Here is a 12,905-nt window from a genome sequence, read left to right as displayed (position 1 = left end):
AATAATAAAATGCAAAAAAAAGTCATATCAATAAATAATGATCATATAATAGACGATAAAAAGTAATGGTTTTTGAGTTCTTTATTGACGTAAATAATTTTATATGATTGGTCTTCTCCAAATAAGTATTATCTTACGTTATGTTTTACAAGTATATAATAGGACAACACCATTAAATCAATGTGGTGATAACGATGAGGGAACAAGTAGAAAGTTATTGCCACGTAACAAGTACTTGCACTAAAGGGGATTGGATAAAGAACACCAAGTAGAGCAATGAGTCAATCGGATAAGGTAATTCCATTACCATTTGCTAGTTGTCTACACAAGAATCTTTTTAGTCCATCCATATGACATATCAAATATCATTTTTCTTCTTCAATTTTCTCAAATCAAATATACAATTAGGTAAGTACTTCCGGCGGTCCAACCTGCCCAAGAGAAAATCGAACTATCAATGGGCTCGGATGAAGAGGAGGGTTTCGGTCGTGTTGTGCTATATTTTCTCCACTTGGAGCCCTATCTATGATTAGAGATGGCAACAGGATGGATTCGAGATATGTCGTCCCCATCCCAACCCCACCATGTTTATTTAAAACAATTCTCATCACTCTCTCATTTAAAAAATAAAACAGGACAAGACAAGGTAGGGTGCGATGAGATGGGGCAGGTATGAGAAATTCTCATACCTGTCCTACTCCGTCCCGTTTAACTTTTAAATTTTTTTTTTTTTAAAATTAGTTTTAAAATTTTTAATTACATTAAAATAAATATATTTTATAAATAATTAAATTATTATATTTTTTATAATTTATTTTATTAAAAATATTTTATTATATTATTATAATAAAATAAAAATTAAATTAAATTAATTTTATATATAATCGGAATGAGGCAGGGCGGGACAAGACAATAACCGAACCCGACTCAAGTTTTTAAAAAAATTTCAAACTCATCCCAAACTCGTTTAGTTAAAATTGAAACTTGTCCCATTAGGGTTAGAGTGGGCACCTGAAAAACCCGGCCCATTGTCAATCCTACCATGGCATAGTGCAAAACCTTGGGGCCTAGAATTCGGGCCAAGCTCATAAAATGCTATAGCTTGAGCCTAGTCCAAAAAATTTTGAGCAGGCTTTAGCCCAAAAAAATTGTAGCCACCGCCAAGCTTTAACCCAAAGTTTATTTGGAAAGATTTAATGGGCTTTAATATCCAACCTTCTCTTAAATATAATATATATATATATATATATATATATATTATATTTAAGATGGTTTGCTCTAGGACTTTCTCATTATTGACCAGGGCCACGTATATGCATATCAAGATTCCACGTATATACATATCAAGGTCTCATATGGAGACACGCGTCCAACAATATCTTGAAGATGCTCGTGATTCTTCTGGATGCTTCCGGCGTGTCGCAGAACACACCCCATTCCTCTCCCGAAGCTTCCACTGTCGCGCTTTAAATTCCCAACTTCCCACCCATTTTCTCTGGAATCAACTGTTTTCATCTACATTTTCTCTCATTTGGTCGCTTGAGCTGTTTCAATTGTGACGCAGAGCCTTAATAGTGATTTCTGAAACTCAGAGGATGAGCCCAGTGGCAGATCTGGATGTGTTGAATGGGGACTTGGCCGCTACTGTGAGCCAGCTCCTCAATTTCCCAGAAGCCATTGATAAATTCGCATTTCCTTCAAGATCACACCACACCCATGAACACAAGGGCCTCTCCACCATTCCTACAGACATCATGGACACTCCCAAAGAGTACCTTTTCTACATGGACGTCCCTGGACTCTGCAAATCTGATATCCAGGTATGCTAAAAGCTTTGAGTTTTGAGGTTTAAATCATCATTCGTTTTTAATCCTCAATCTTCAATCCTCACTGGATTTGATTGAATTTGTTGTAGGTGACTGTTGAAGATGACAATACTCTGGTAATCAGAAGCCATGGGAAGAGGAAGAGAGAGGATGGGGAGGAGGAAGGGTGCAAATACGTAAGGCTTGAAAGGAAGGCTCCCCAGAAGCTGATGAGGAAGTTCCGGCTGCCGGAAAATGCCAACACCTCCGCAATCAGTGCCAAATGTGAGAATGGGGTTTTGACTGTGGTCATAGAGAAGCATCCTCCTCCTCCAAAGTCCAAGACAGTTGAGGTTAACATAGCATAGAGGAGGAGGATGAATCTGCATTTTGTGTTTGGTAATATTGGGTAGATGTTGGGATTGTGGGTTGTGGCGGGTTGTATGCCAAGGTGTAGTGGAAGGCTCCTTTGGTCTGGTTGGGGAAATGTAGTCAAGCCTAGCTTGCAAATGTGCCAATGTGTAGATTCTTAAAGAGGGTAAATGTAGTGATCTTTCCAAGTTTGTTAAACTACCAATTATTCTTCATGTTGAGCGTGTTAGGGTTTTAGTTCAGGTCCACTTTAATTTTTGGATCAGAATGGCTTAAAAGTGAAGGGATTGTTACCCATTCTCTGCATTCAAATAATAGCCCTATAGGAATTGGGCAACACTGCCCTAAAAACCGAAACGAAGGAAACAGAGAAATGTGCCTAAATCATGGAGATTGATAAGATTAATCAACTAAATTATAAAAACTGATACGCTATCATACATTGTAGCAATGGAACAAATATAACTCAGAGGCGATATTTTAAGAACTATGAGAGGCCTAGACCACTGACTTTTGACCCATGTTATGTGGGTGGTAATTAATCAAAATTGAAAACTTGAATCTGGAAGACTTCAGCAACAACTGCAATCCTGTGGGATGGCGGCTTGGGAAAGTTATGGAATGGAACTCAACTGGTTGATTTTCTCTTCTTCCGCGACTTGGACTTCTTTTCTGTAGATCTTTTTCTTGATTTGGGCTTCTTGTCTGCAGGAGTTTCTTCATTTAACAGATGCTCATAATCTTCAAGGCTGGCAAAAGGGGACTTTCCAGTCTTCCCACCAGACTTCCTTTGTTTTCTTTTCTTACTGTTGAGTTGATTACCATCATCACTTGCATCCCCAAAATCAATATCATCTTCGCTATTTTCACCATTGTTGTCATTACCAACCAAGTCTTCATCATCTTCCCCCTCAGCCATGTCTGGAGGGATGTCCATCTCAGCGTCACTGACATTCCCCACTAAGTCATCATCATCATCACCCGCAACTTGGTCCAAATCATCATAATCATAATCACTATTTGATTCCAGAGAAGGATCAGCTGTGTCCAACATGTTCTCAATCTCTTCATTATCACTCTCGTCGCCACCATCCACCTCAACCTGTTCATCATCACTCCCATTACTACCATCGGCATCAAGAAACTCTTCAGCTGCCTCATCCTCTGCCCCTTTCTTCTTTTTCTTCTTTGGCTTCTTTGAGGAGGTCACTTTATTTGCATAGAACTTGTGGAAAACAAGATCTTCTGGGGGTACATCCATTTCAGCCAATGAGAGAATCTCCGCTCCAATCAGATGATGATTCATGTCCAGCTGGAAAAAAGGACAAAGAAAAAAGCAACTTAAAAGAAATATTATGACAGCAAGATAGTAGGAAGCCTAGGGAAAAATAGTAGCTATATAAAAGAAGTTAGATAACTAAACTAACCTTCTTGGCAGGTTCAATTGTAGAACCACCATGCCATGTGCTTGCCTTTGGTTTCTTCTCCATTAACTTGTCCAGAAAAGCACTAAGTGATAGGTCATTTAATGGATTTCCATTGTAGACTATGTTGGCTCCAGAAAGGATTGTCCTAGCCATGGTAGCAACAGATGGATGCACATGTGATGCAAGTACCGTCAGCTCCCACCAGCTCACACGATCTGCATTGCTGTTGGTTCATAGAACAGATAAAAAGAGCCAAAGCACCCGCGCTTAGAAAATAAATTAAGCATGGTGATGAAAGAAAGTAAAGTTGATGCTAAGCAAAATAAAGGGGAAAAAAAAAGAAATGAAAAAGAAAACCAATTCAATCTGCCCTGCAATGCAATGGTTTCAACTTCTCAATAAAGAAGAAACTATGGTTTAGTATATAATGATAATATATTTACTGTAGTAATAAATCCATTTGCTAATTTTATTGGCTTATTTTAAGTCCGAAGCAAGTTACAATGCCTCTAGCCCCCTGGCATATTTGGTGCAAGCAACACAACCAAATGCAGCACAACAATCTCAGAAAAAGTATGCTTTAAAAAAAAAAAAAAAAAATCTTTTCCTGATATATGAAGCTAAGAAATGATAAGAAGGGAAATCTACCAGTAAGAAGGTTCCCGGTGCCTTGGATCATAGCCTCCAGGCAGACGAGGCTTTGTAACAGAGACTTGAGATTGGTTCCCATTATGATCAGAAAATGTTTTGGATTCTTGGAGATTTTCCAAATCATTTTCTATGAGCAAGTCTTCTCCTTCATCAGAAACATCAGATTCCAAATCAGAGGCTGGAGAGTCATCTTCATCCTCTGAGGAGTCACCATCAGATTTCATGTTTTCACTACTATTAATTAATTCCCTAGTACTTTCTCGTTTCTCCAATACAGTGTTCCCTTTATCCTCAGTTTCTTTTACAGTGCTGGGTTCATTCTCAGTCTCTTCTACAATGTCTTCAAAATGTTCAAGCTCGTCATCAACTGACTCGTTCTGAAGCACTGCGTTCCTGCATAGTAAGAATAAATCATTTATCAGAAACAATGGATTTATAAATTAAACCACACTAGAGCATATTTAAAGTAAGTCAGCCTTACCATAGGGGTGGCCTAGCTCTAAGAACTTCAGAAAGCAGAAATAAGCATCCACAGGCATATTGCGGAGGCTGCTGAAGTGCCATCTGTTGATATTTAACAAGTCAATCCTTGATGAAGTGTGAAAAGGGGGATTGAAACATAATCATCTACTACTACAGAGACTTTCTTGAACCAAAACTGCCTCATAATGCTCCTCTTCAATACAATTCACACTTCCAAAACACTTCAAACATAGGCAAAGGTTAACATCACACAAGGAAAATTACTAACACCCTGTTTTGTTACTAAAATTTGTCTTTCCTCAATCTTCCAAGCAATCAAACAAGATATATAAGAATAAAATCCAGAATTCAAAATGTAAATTAACTTCATGTCCATGAAAGCAAAACGAAATTTTTTTTAAAAAAAAAAAGTGTGGGGGGGGGGGGGGGGTGGGGGGGGTGGTGTTAAAGAAAATTCAACCAACATTCAGGCAGTTGTTTAGGAAATTTGTCCCTGAAAATACTTGAAGGGATGACCTAACAAAATCCACAGGCATTCAACAGATATTATACAGTTGTCGGATGATACCCCACCCAAGGAAAGGACAAGTACAGAAAAATGAATTTTGTTACTGACCTGCAATATACGCTTGGCAAAGGCCGCAACACGCTTTAAATTTACATCATTTTTCATAGCCCTCAAAAGTAGTCCAATAAACATTTCTGCCTGAAAAAATAACACAAATTACAAAAAAGGGAAACATAAGCACAACTGCTCATATAAAGAACAACTGCCAACTAGAAAACAACTCTGTCCATGCTATTTGGCAAGGGGACCAGTTGGATCCTTAGCAACTTAGAAAAGAGGGAAATTGAACAGAACTATGCACAATAAATTTGACACAAAACCCAAAAGAGTGATCTCATAGCCCTACATTTTCCTGCAAAGTTGGCTGTGAGCAACATGAAGAACCAATAGTGAAAAAAGTAATCAGAAAAAATTTTCTTATAGGACCTAAGAAGAAAAAGAAGAAACAAGGGACTAAACTTTAACACAACTGCCACCCAACAACACATCTCCACCCAGCCCCCACTGAAAAAGGCAGAATACACCTGCCATCAGACAGTAAGATTTGGGCTACTGAAACTTGAATTGGATATTGATTAATCCTTGTCTACTACTTAAACCTAGTTAACATTCAGTACCATAAAAATGGCTATATGCCCCCTCACACAAAGGTGCTTTATCATTTCTATTTTTTTTTTTTTTTCTTTTGATAGGTAAGGATAGGTATGTATAAATTAATGATAGGAAAATATACACCAGAATACATAGGACATACACAAGGAGCACCTAAAAGAAGGCCTCAAAAGAGAGGACACAAAAAACCACCTTGACTCTCAGCAAGGCCCTACCCAATCTACAAAATCAAACAAAGGCATTGAACCTTCACTTATGAAGATGCTAACTCAAGCTGAAAGATTACAAAGGGTGTTTTATGATTTTTATGATAAACCAGCTTTTTGATATTTCATGTGATCTTTAACATGGACTCTCATTGTGCTGGTATGCAATCACTATGATGACATTTCATTCTTGGGTCTCCCAAGATGTCATCTCCCACACATTACCTAAGTATCCCACAGCATCAGATCACATATTTTCAATGCAACAGATATTGAACAAATATAACCAAATTCACTTGCCTTGGAAGAATTCATGGCAGCTGGAAGTAGCAGTTTTGAATACAATGCACGGTAAAACCGGTCACTAACAATTTGATTTTTGGATGATATCTTGTCAAGAAGCATTAATGCTTGAACTCCTATATTGAAGTTGTTCGAATGAACCTGCATGTTTGAAGTTCTATATCAACAATGACATGCCACAATGAAAAATAAAAAAAATAAAAAAAATGACAAGCTTGATATCTAACAGCAAAAAGACATAATAACACTAAACAATGTTACTCACACTTCTATCATATAAAAAAATTCACATCAAGCTTTGCTTCTTACCAGTTGAAAGAGCATTGGTGTTTGAACTTCAATAATATCATCAGCCTCAATGCTTGAAACATAAGGAAATGCTCTGTTGACTCCCTGAGGATATGGCAAGAAAAGGGAAGTATAAGTTTTAAGGGGCGATGAGGATGCACTCACTCAAAGATAAAACTCCTACTCAATGAATCATGAGTTACAGGAACCCAAATATTATGTAATATGTGTGGCTAATACAGATCCACATGGAGAACTACATCATGATTCAAGACTAGTGGAACAATAGCAAAGAGCATTCTATAAATTCTTTATAAATTATTATAGTCCAGAGCTGGTCACTTGTACACTGCAATAGATATCTATGCATCAGAAGTTTTTTTTTTTTCCAAGGAATAGAAGATTGAGAGCAAGAACTAAAATCTCAAGTCAGTGTGCAAATAGCCGGAGTTTAGCATAATTTCTCTGACTTGTGGACTAGAAGATCTAGAAGTCTAAATATTTTTGGGCTTTACTGCTGAATATTTTCAGACTGCAGTGGGTCTTTCTGGAGTCAACTAGAGAGCATCTTTTGGGTTGGAAGATGAGTGGTTTGGATAATTGGAGGAAGTTCACCCCCCTTTGCTTATTTTGGTGCATTTGGAAGAAGCATAACCACCAAACCTTTAATGGAGAAGAGACATCAAATCAAAAACTGGAGGAAACCCCTCATTATATCCCTTCTGGAGTAATCCAGGGCATGTCTAGGGACGTCTAATTCTACATCGTTGGGCCTTATAGATAGTCTTCATTGTGGATAAAAGGTTATAGATTTAATGTTTTTTGGAGGTTTTTTTTTTTTTTGGGTGAAAATAGCCGGTTTGAACCTTTGTTTGCCTAGTAAAGAAAAGAAAAAACAGATCTTGAAGCCTAAAACCTAGGCACGTTTATTTTATCGGTTACTATAAAAAGGCCAACATCATTTTTTAGCATAGCTAAAATGGCCTACATACAGAAACTTTTCAAGCAGAAGCAAGAAATATTTATACTTACTGTTAGGAGAACTGACAGCAGCCGTGAATCCATTTCAACATGAGACTCCATTGCATCTTTGGCTTTATTATTCTTAAAAGAACTGGAAGTTTTTCCACCTGCTTTGCTGCTTTTGTCAATCTTTTGATCACCACCTGCCTCAGAAATCAGTACCTGAGATTGAAATATGTACATTTATACATTTTTTAAAGAAGAGGAAAAAACATCTCATCAGTGGAATTTCAAATAGGCAGAGTAGGATTCAACAGAATACTACAGATGAACTAGTGTCTAAATATGTGGAAGTTATTTGAGAAGTGACTTGGTGTGACTGAAAATATGTCAGTTCAGACTTATCATACAAAATAGATATAGAACTTTATCAATACCTTAAAGAGTGCAAAATATACATCTAGCAAACGTTTGGCCACCTTTGGTCCATCTCCTCTATTACTTAGACGAATTTGGCTCAAGAAGTTAACCTGCATTTGTATGCAATCATATGAATAAGGCTTTCAGGTCATATCAAGTGCATCTAAATCATGGAAATTTGAATGAAAATGCATCATTCCATACAATCTGAAATGTAGTTTAGAAATAAATGGAAATTTGGCAATCCATCAAAAAGCATAACCCATTCATTTTGTGACAAGATCAGTAAATAATGACAAAACAATAGGGATTAAAATCACGTTCACTTAGAAGATCTCAAATAGTTTTCACTAGTACATGCATTATTTTATAAATGTTCAAGTGCATTCCTGGACAACTTTAAATGAAGGATGAAACCTGGAGCCTCAATTGCTCTAATGGATTAAAACTTATGTTACCATTGCTACAGAAGATCATTTATACAGCTTTTTCCACATATGAGGGACCACAGAGAATGCCATACTAATTGTCTATAAGTTTACCCTGGGGGGAGGGGAGGGAAAAGGGGAATGAGGTACAAACTCAGGCATGACCCACCTCTCCAAATGCTTTAATCACTGTGCTAGGATGCCTTTACTATGTTAATCTTTAAGAAAATCCTTTTTTTTTTTCTTGACAGGCTTTAAAAAATCCAAAATTACAAATACTAAAGCATAAGAATACACATGTGGATCAAATTGAAATAAATTAATAAACAAAACCATCACTGTAACAAGCCATATAATGATGCTACAGGCTTTGGTTACTCTGGGGCCAAGTAAAGTTCCATAGGTTAGCAGTAGAAATGATTTGGACATACACCATGATATTTTGCTCGTAATCCCAAATGAGGTCGAAAGAGAAAAGCATCCACCTCGTCAATCACCACAGCCTGTACAGAAGAACTCTTAATACAAGCATAGGATAGAAAATTACTAAAGGAAAAAAAAAAAAAGGATATCCATACATCAGATGTCAGAATACATCAAGGCTACATCATAGAAAAGACTTATGAAATTATATGGAAGGATTAAGAGAGACTCGAAAAAGGTCAGTAAATATCTCTTTTTTCCATGTAAACCTAATAACAAATCCCGTGTGGTGCATTTTAAATTTTTACAACTGCACACCTCCTTAACAAATACAATAGCATCAACTTGCATTACCTAGTAGCACAAAGATTCACTCCGATCCATCTATCATTGGCCCTAAATTCTGAAGGTCCTTGAAAGATAATTAGAAACCAATGTACTACTATAAATTTTAAATGGTTCACTATAGAAAGAGGAAAAAGAAGAAAGAAGGAAAGATTAAACAATGTAGTTCCACATACACTACTAAATACAAAAACTCACTTAGTTGTCTAGGTTCAGTATCACACATCATACTGGTTTTGAAAAATACAAGCACATGAAAACTCTCTACTCCTGAATGAAATGCATCATCCTACACAGTTATACTACCACACTCCAATGAAGTTTCATTTAGTTTATTATTGGTCTGCAGCCATTATTAACAACACTAGTCACCTTTCACTAATGACACTCCAAAAACATACATATAAAACAAAAAACAAATAGCACCTAAACTCGATAGTACCTTCATGTTTGGATGGTCGGTCAATAAATTTGATAAATGAAAATCGGCATAGGATGCACCTTTAGCACCAGGGTCCCCCAACTGTAGATAACCATAAAATAAAAACAAACGATAAACAAGTTTTATAGGTTGTAGCAACTCTAAAAGAAAGTGCTTCGGCATATGAAGATTTTAATATTTGAGATTATCAAATGAAGCCAAAATGCAATGTGAACTTACTTTGTTAACCAGGGCAGAAAGCAATCTGCGCTCTTGCTCTGGTTTACCCCTCAGCAGGGCATACATGGTCTGAAAGCAACCAGAAATGTAAGAAAGCTTCAACCACAAGTTACCATATTGACATATCCTAAATGTGACAAGCAATTTTGGTCAAACAACAGCAATTAGAAAGAAGGGGAGTCAACCAGTTCATTTACCAATTCCCACTGCTAAAATACTTAAGTCCAGACTCTATGGTCTTGTATTTAACCAAATTAGCAAATAAAAGATTGAAGTACCTGAAACAGACTACTTATACTGGTATTGATTGAGGAATTCAATTTTGAATCCACAGATCAAATACAAGGCACAATAAAATTTAGCAGAACAGATATCAAAACTCAATATTTATAATATTAGAGAAATTAGCATCATAAAAAATCACTGCTTTAACTCTCTTGCTTGATATAAGTTATTCAAAAGAAGTTTCAGTACACAGACGCAGCAGGCCAATTTACCCACCAGAGACCAACAGGATGAATCCATTCAGAATGGAGTAGTTTGTATAAGCATTAAAAATAGGTAAGCATAGTGTGATACACTTGCACCAAAATACTATTCTCACAGGAATAAAACTTCTGCATGAGAAAATATATCCATTAAATAAACACAAGTGCCTGATCATGGACATAAATGCAGCAGTACAGTGAAGTACAAAGAACAAGAGAACAAACCAACCTTCGTTGCCTTGTCTTTGAGTATCGGTAACATATCTCTTGATGCTTCCTCAAGGGCAACAACAAAACGTTCATACCTGAGATAGTCAAGTGTATTTAGATAAGAAATGAAGTTCATTTTATGAAAGGGACTGAAAGTCAGTTCAGCTAAAATTACATGCAGCTATTAATTACGATAAGTGAAAAGAACGTAATAATTACTTTAATTAGTACAGCATGGACCGTGATTAAGTGACTCTTTAGAAGTGACAAGATGGGTTTTCAAACAGTATTATCAAGGACTTGTCCCATCTGATGTAAATATAGTAATAAATTTTATATATTAGTAAAGTAGAGACAAACGAAAGGTAGTTTTGTGTCTTCATATTGCTGTATGCTCTCTTAATATAAAGGGACGGTATCTGATTCAAAACCCTTAACCAGGTAATAGACTAAAACAAAAAAAAGGTTATACAAACCTCTGCTTCAAGCATTCCTCCCAATACCATAAAAGTAGAAGGGAGTAACCATCTTTTGTTGCAGGAAGATGATTTAGTGGCTGCTGTAGGAGGGTCTTCAGCTTCCGATCAGGTAATAGACTGTAAGAGACCACACATCTGGTTAGAAATTTCCCCAACTAGTAGAAAAATTGTGATTGTGTGTGGATCTACATGTTTGAGAGAGAGAAGGGGTCAACCTTGAAACAAACAGCTCCTTTAGTGCTTCAAAGCCTGTGAGGGCATGGCGCTTTCCCACTTTTGATGCCACCATTCCTGCATCAAACAGTCAGTTCCATGAGCAACCAACTTAAAGTAGAACACAGTACCAACATTAATAACAGTATCAGTAGTGATTAATCTTGAAATGATAACTTGATATCAGTTTGGATACGCCAAATAAAGTCTGACACAAACCAGTAAGCTCCACTCAACACAAGCTTTTGAAGTGCATGTTAGGATGTACAATAGACCAAACCCCAATATACAATCTCGAAAAAACAGTCTAAACTAGCTCTATCATAATATCAATCCACACTCAAAGGTAATGAATGGAAATTGTGTATCCCATAGTATTCGAACACCCTATGCCCAGTAACTGAAAGTTCAACAATTTCAAATGTTGGAAGTTGCTCTAAAAGGTTCTCAACTTTCATTCAATCCAAGATATCACCTCTGCTTTAAATGGGTCTCACTCCATTTTGAATACCAATAAAACTTATCCACCTAAAATAAAATGAACTCATAGAAACCATGATAAAGTACAACCAAACGATATACAGAATCACACTTTCGCTTCAACTCCTAAAAAACAAACTACAATCACCAATAAGAAAGCGAATATATGAACTGAATATTCATTATAAAAGCAAAGTGTTTGTAAATTTACCCAAAAGTGCATCAAGCGATCTCAAATTCGCAATTGGATTCTCTCCGACCATCACCGAGAAGGCTGAAACTTTATCTGCAGCCGTCCCTGCCTTCGCCGTCGTAACTAACATCTTAATATCCCCACTCTGGCCCTTTGGAGACTCGTAGTCCAGCACATACTGCGCCATCAGCCTCTCAGCCACCTCTCTCTTCCTCGCCACCACAACCTTCCACTCCTCCACACTCTTTGCCTCAAGCTTCTTCTTCCCTTCCTTCCCAAACACTTTGGCTTCCAACTCCGCCGCATCCACATACCAAACTCCAAGTACACTCGCTTTCACCAAAGGAAGCTTTGGAAGGTTCTTGAAGCGGTCGAAGCCTTTATTTTGGTCGAGCGCAGACTCGAAAACTTTGGGTTTGGGCTTCTGATTTTGCTCTCTCCTTTTCTGGGTTTTCTGGGGAAAATCCTCTGGTTTAGAGGAATCTTTAAGGAGTTTCGGAGTTTTGGGAGCTTTGAGGGTTCCGGTCTTCCGGAAATCGGAGTCGTTGAAGCCGGAGCTTGGGAGAGAAGAAGAGAGGCCAATTGAAGAAGCGTAGGATGCTACTTCGTTTCTGATAAGCTCCATGGACTCTGGATTTGAGGACTTTTTTGGCTTTGAATTCGCCATTTTCGCAATCGAATTGTTGAGACTGGTGCGTCTCTGCAACTCCAACTAGGGTTTAAGGCTTTAGGCTTAGAGACGATGGGTTGCGGGTCATGGACCCAAGCACTTTGAAGCCCAAAAACAGAACCCAATGGATTGAAACATTTGGGCTTTACTCTTGGACTGGGCCCGTAGAAATGGATAATTGTGGATATAAGAGGGGTAGAATAGTAATTAAGGGCAC

The 12,905-nt window shown here is 37.4% G+C and overlaps 2 protein-coding genes across 2 annotated transcripts; one reads left to right on the top strand and one right to left on the bottom strand.

The window, feature by feature from the left end:
• Positions 1 to 1,387: 1,387 nt before the first annotated feature.
• Positions 1,388 to 2,392, top strand: LOC100244609 (17.4 kDa class III heat shock protein). Its single transcript, XM_002268669.4, has 2 exons — positions 1,388 to 1,820; positions 1,916 to 2,392. The coding sequence occupies exons 1-2, from the start codon at positions 1,596 to 1,598 to the stop codon at positions 2,171 to 2,173; spliced, it is 483 nt and encodes a 160-aa protein (XP_002268705.1). The 5' UTR covers positions 1,388 to 1,595; the 3' UTR covers positions 2,174 to 2,392.
• A 178-nt stretch (positions 2,393 to 2,570) lies between these two features.
• Positions 2,571 to 12,685, bottom strand: LOC100249732 (protein SLOW WALKER 2). Its single transcript, XM_059739408.1, has 16 exons — positions 12,037 to 12,685; positions 11,348 to 11,423; positions 11,130 to 11,249; positions 10,673 to 10,748; positions 9,956 to 10,024; positions 9,737 to 9,817; positions 8,958 to 9,029; positions 8,116 to 8,208; positions 7,748 to 7,900; positions 6,737 to 6,820; positions 6,421 to 6,568; positions 5,355 to 5,440; positions 4,737 to 4,819; positions 4,253 to 4,648; positions 3,605 to 3,827; positions 2,571 to 3,489 (listed from the first exon to the last, which is right to left on the bottom strand). The coding sequence occupies exons 1-16, from the start codon at positions 12,683 to 12,685 to the stop codon at positions 2,806 to 2,808; spliced, it is 3,093 nt and encodes a 1,030-aa protein (XP_059595391.1). The 3' UTR covers positions 2,571 to 2,805.
• Between the last annotated feature and the right edge of the window lie 220 nt (positions 12,686 to 12,905).

This window comes from Vitis vinifera, chromosome 9 (genome assembly GCF_030704535.1).
Source record: "Vitis vinifera cultivar Pinot Noir 40024 chromosome 9, ASM3070453v1".
NCBI classification, from domain to species: domain Eukaryota; kingdom Viridiplantae; phylum Streptophyta; class Magnoliopsida; order Vitales; family Vitaceae; genus Vitis; species Vitis vinifera.
This window is presented reverse-complemented; position numbering and strand designations above follow the sequence as displayed.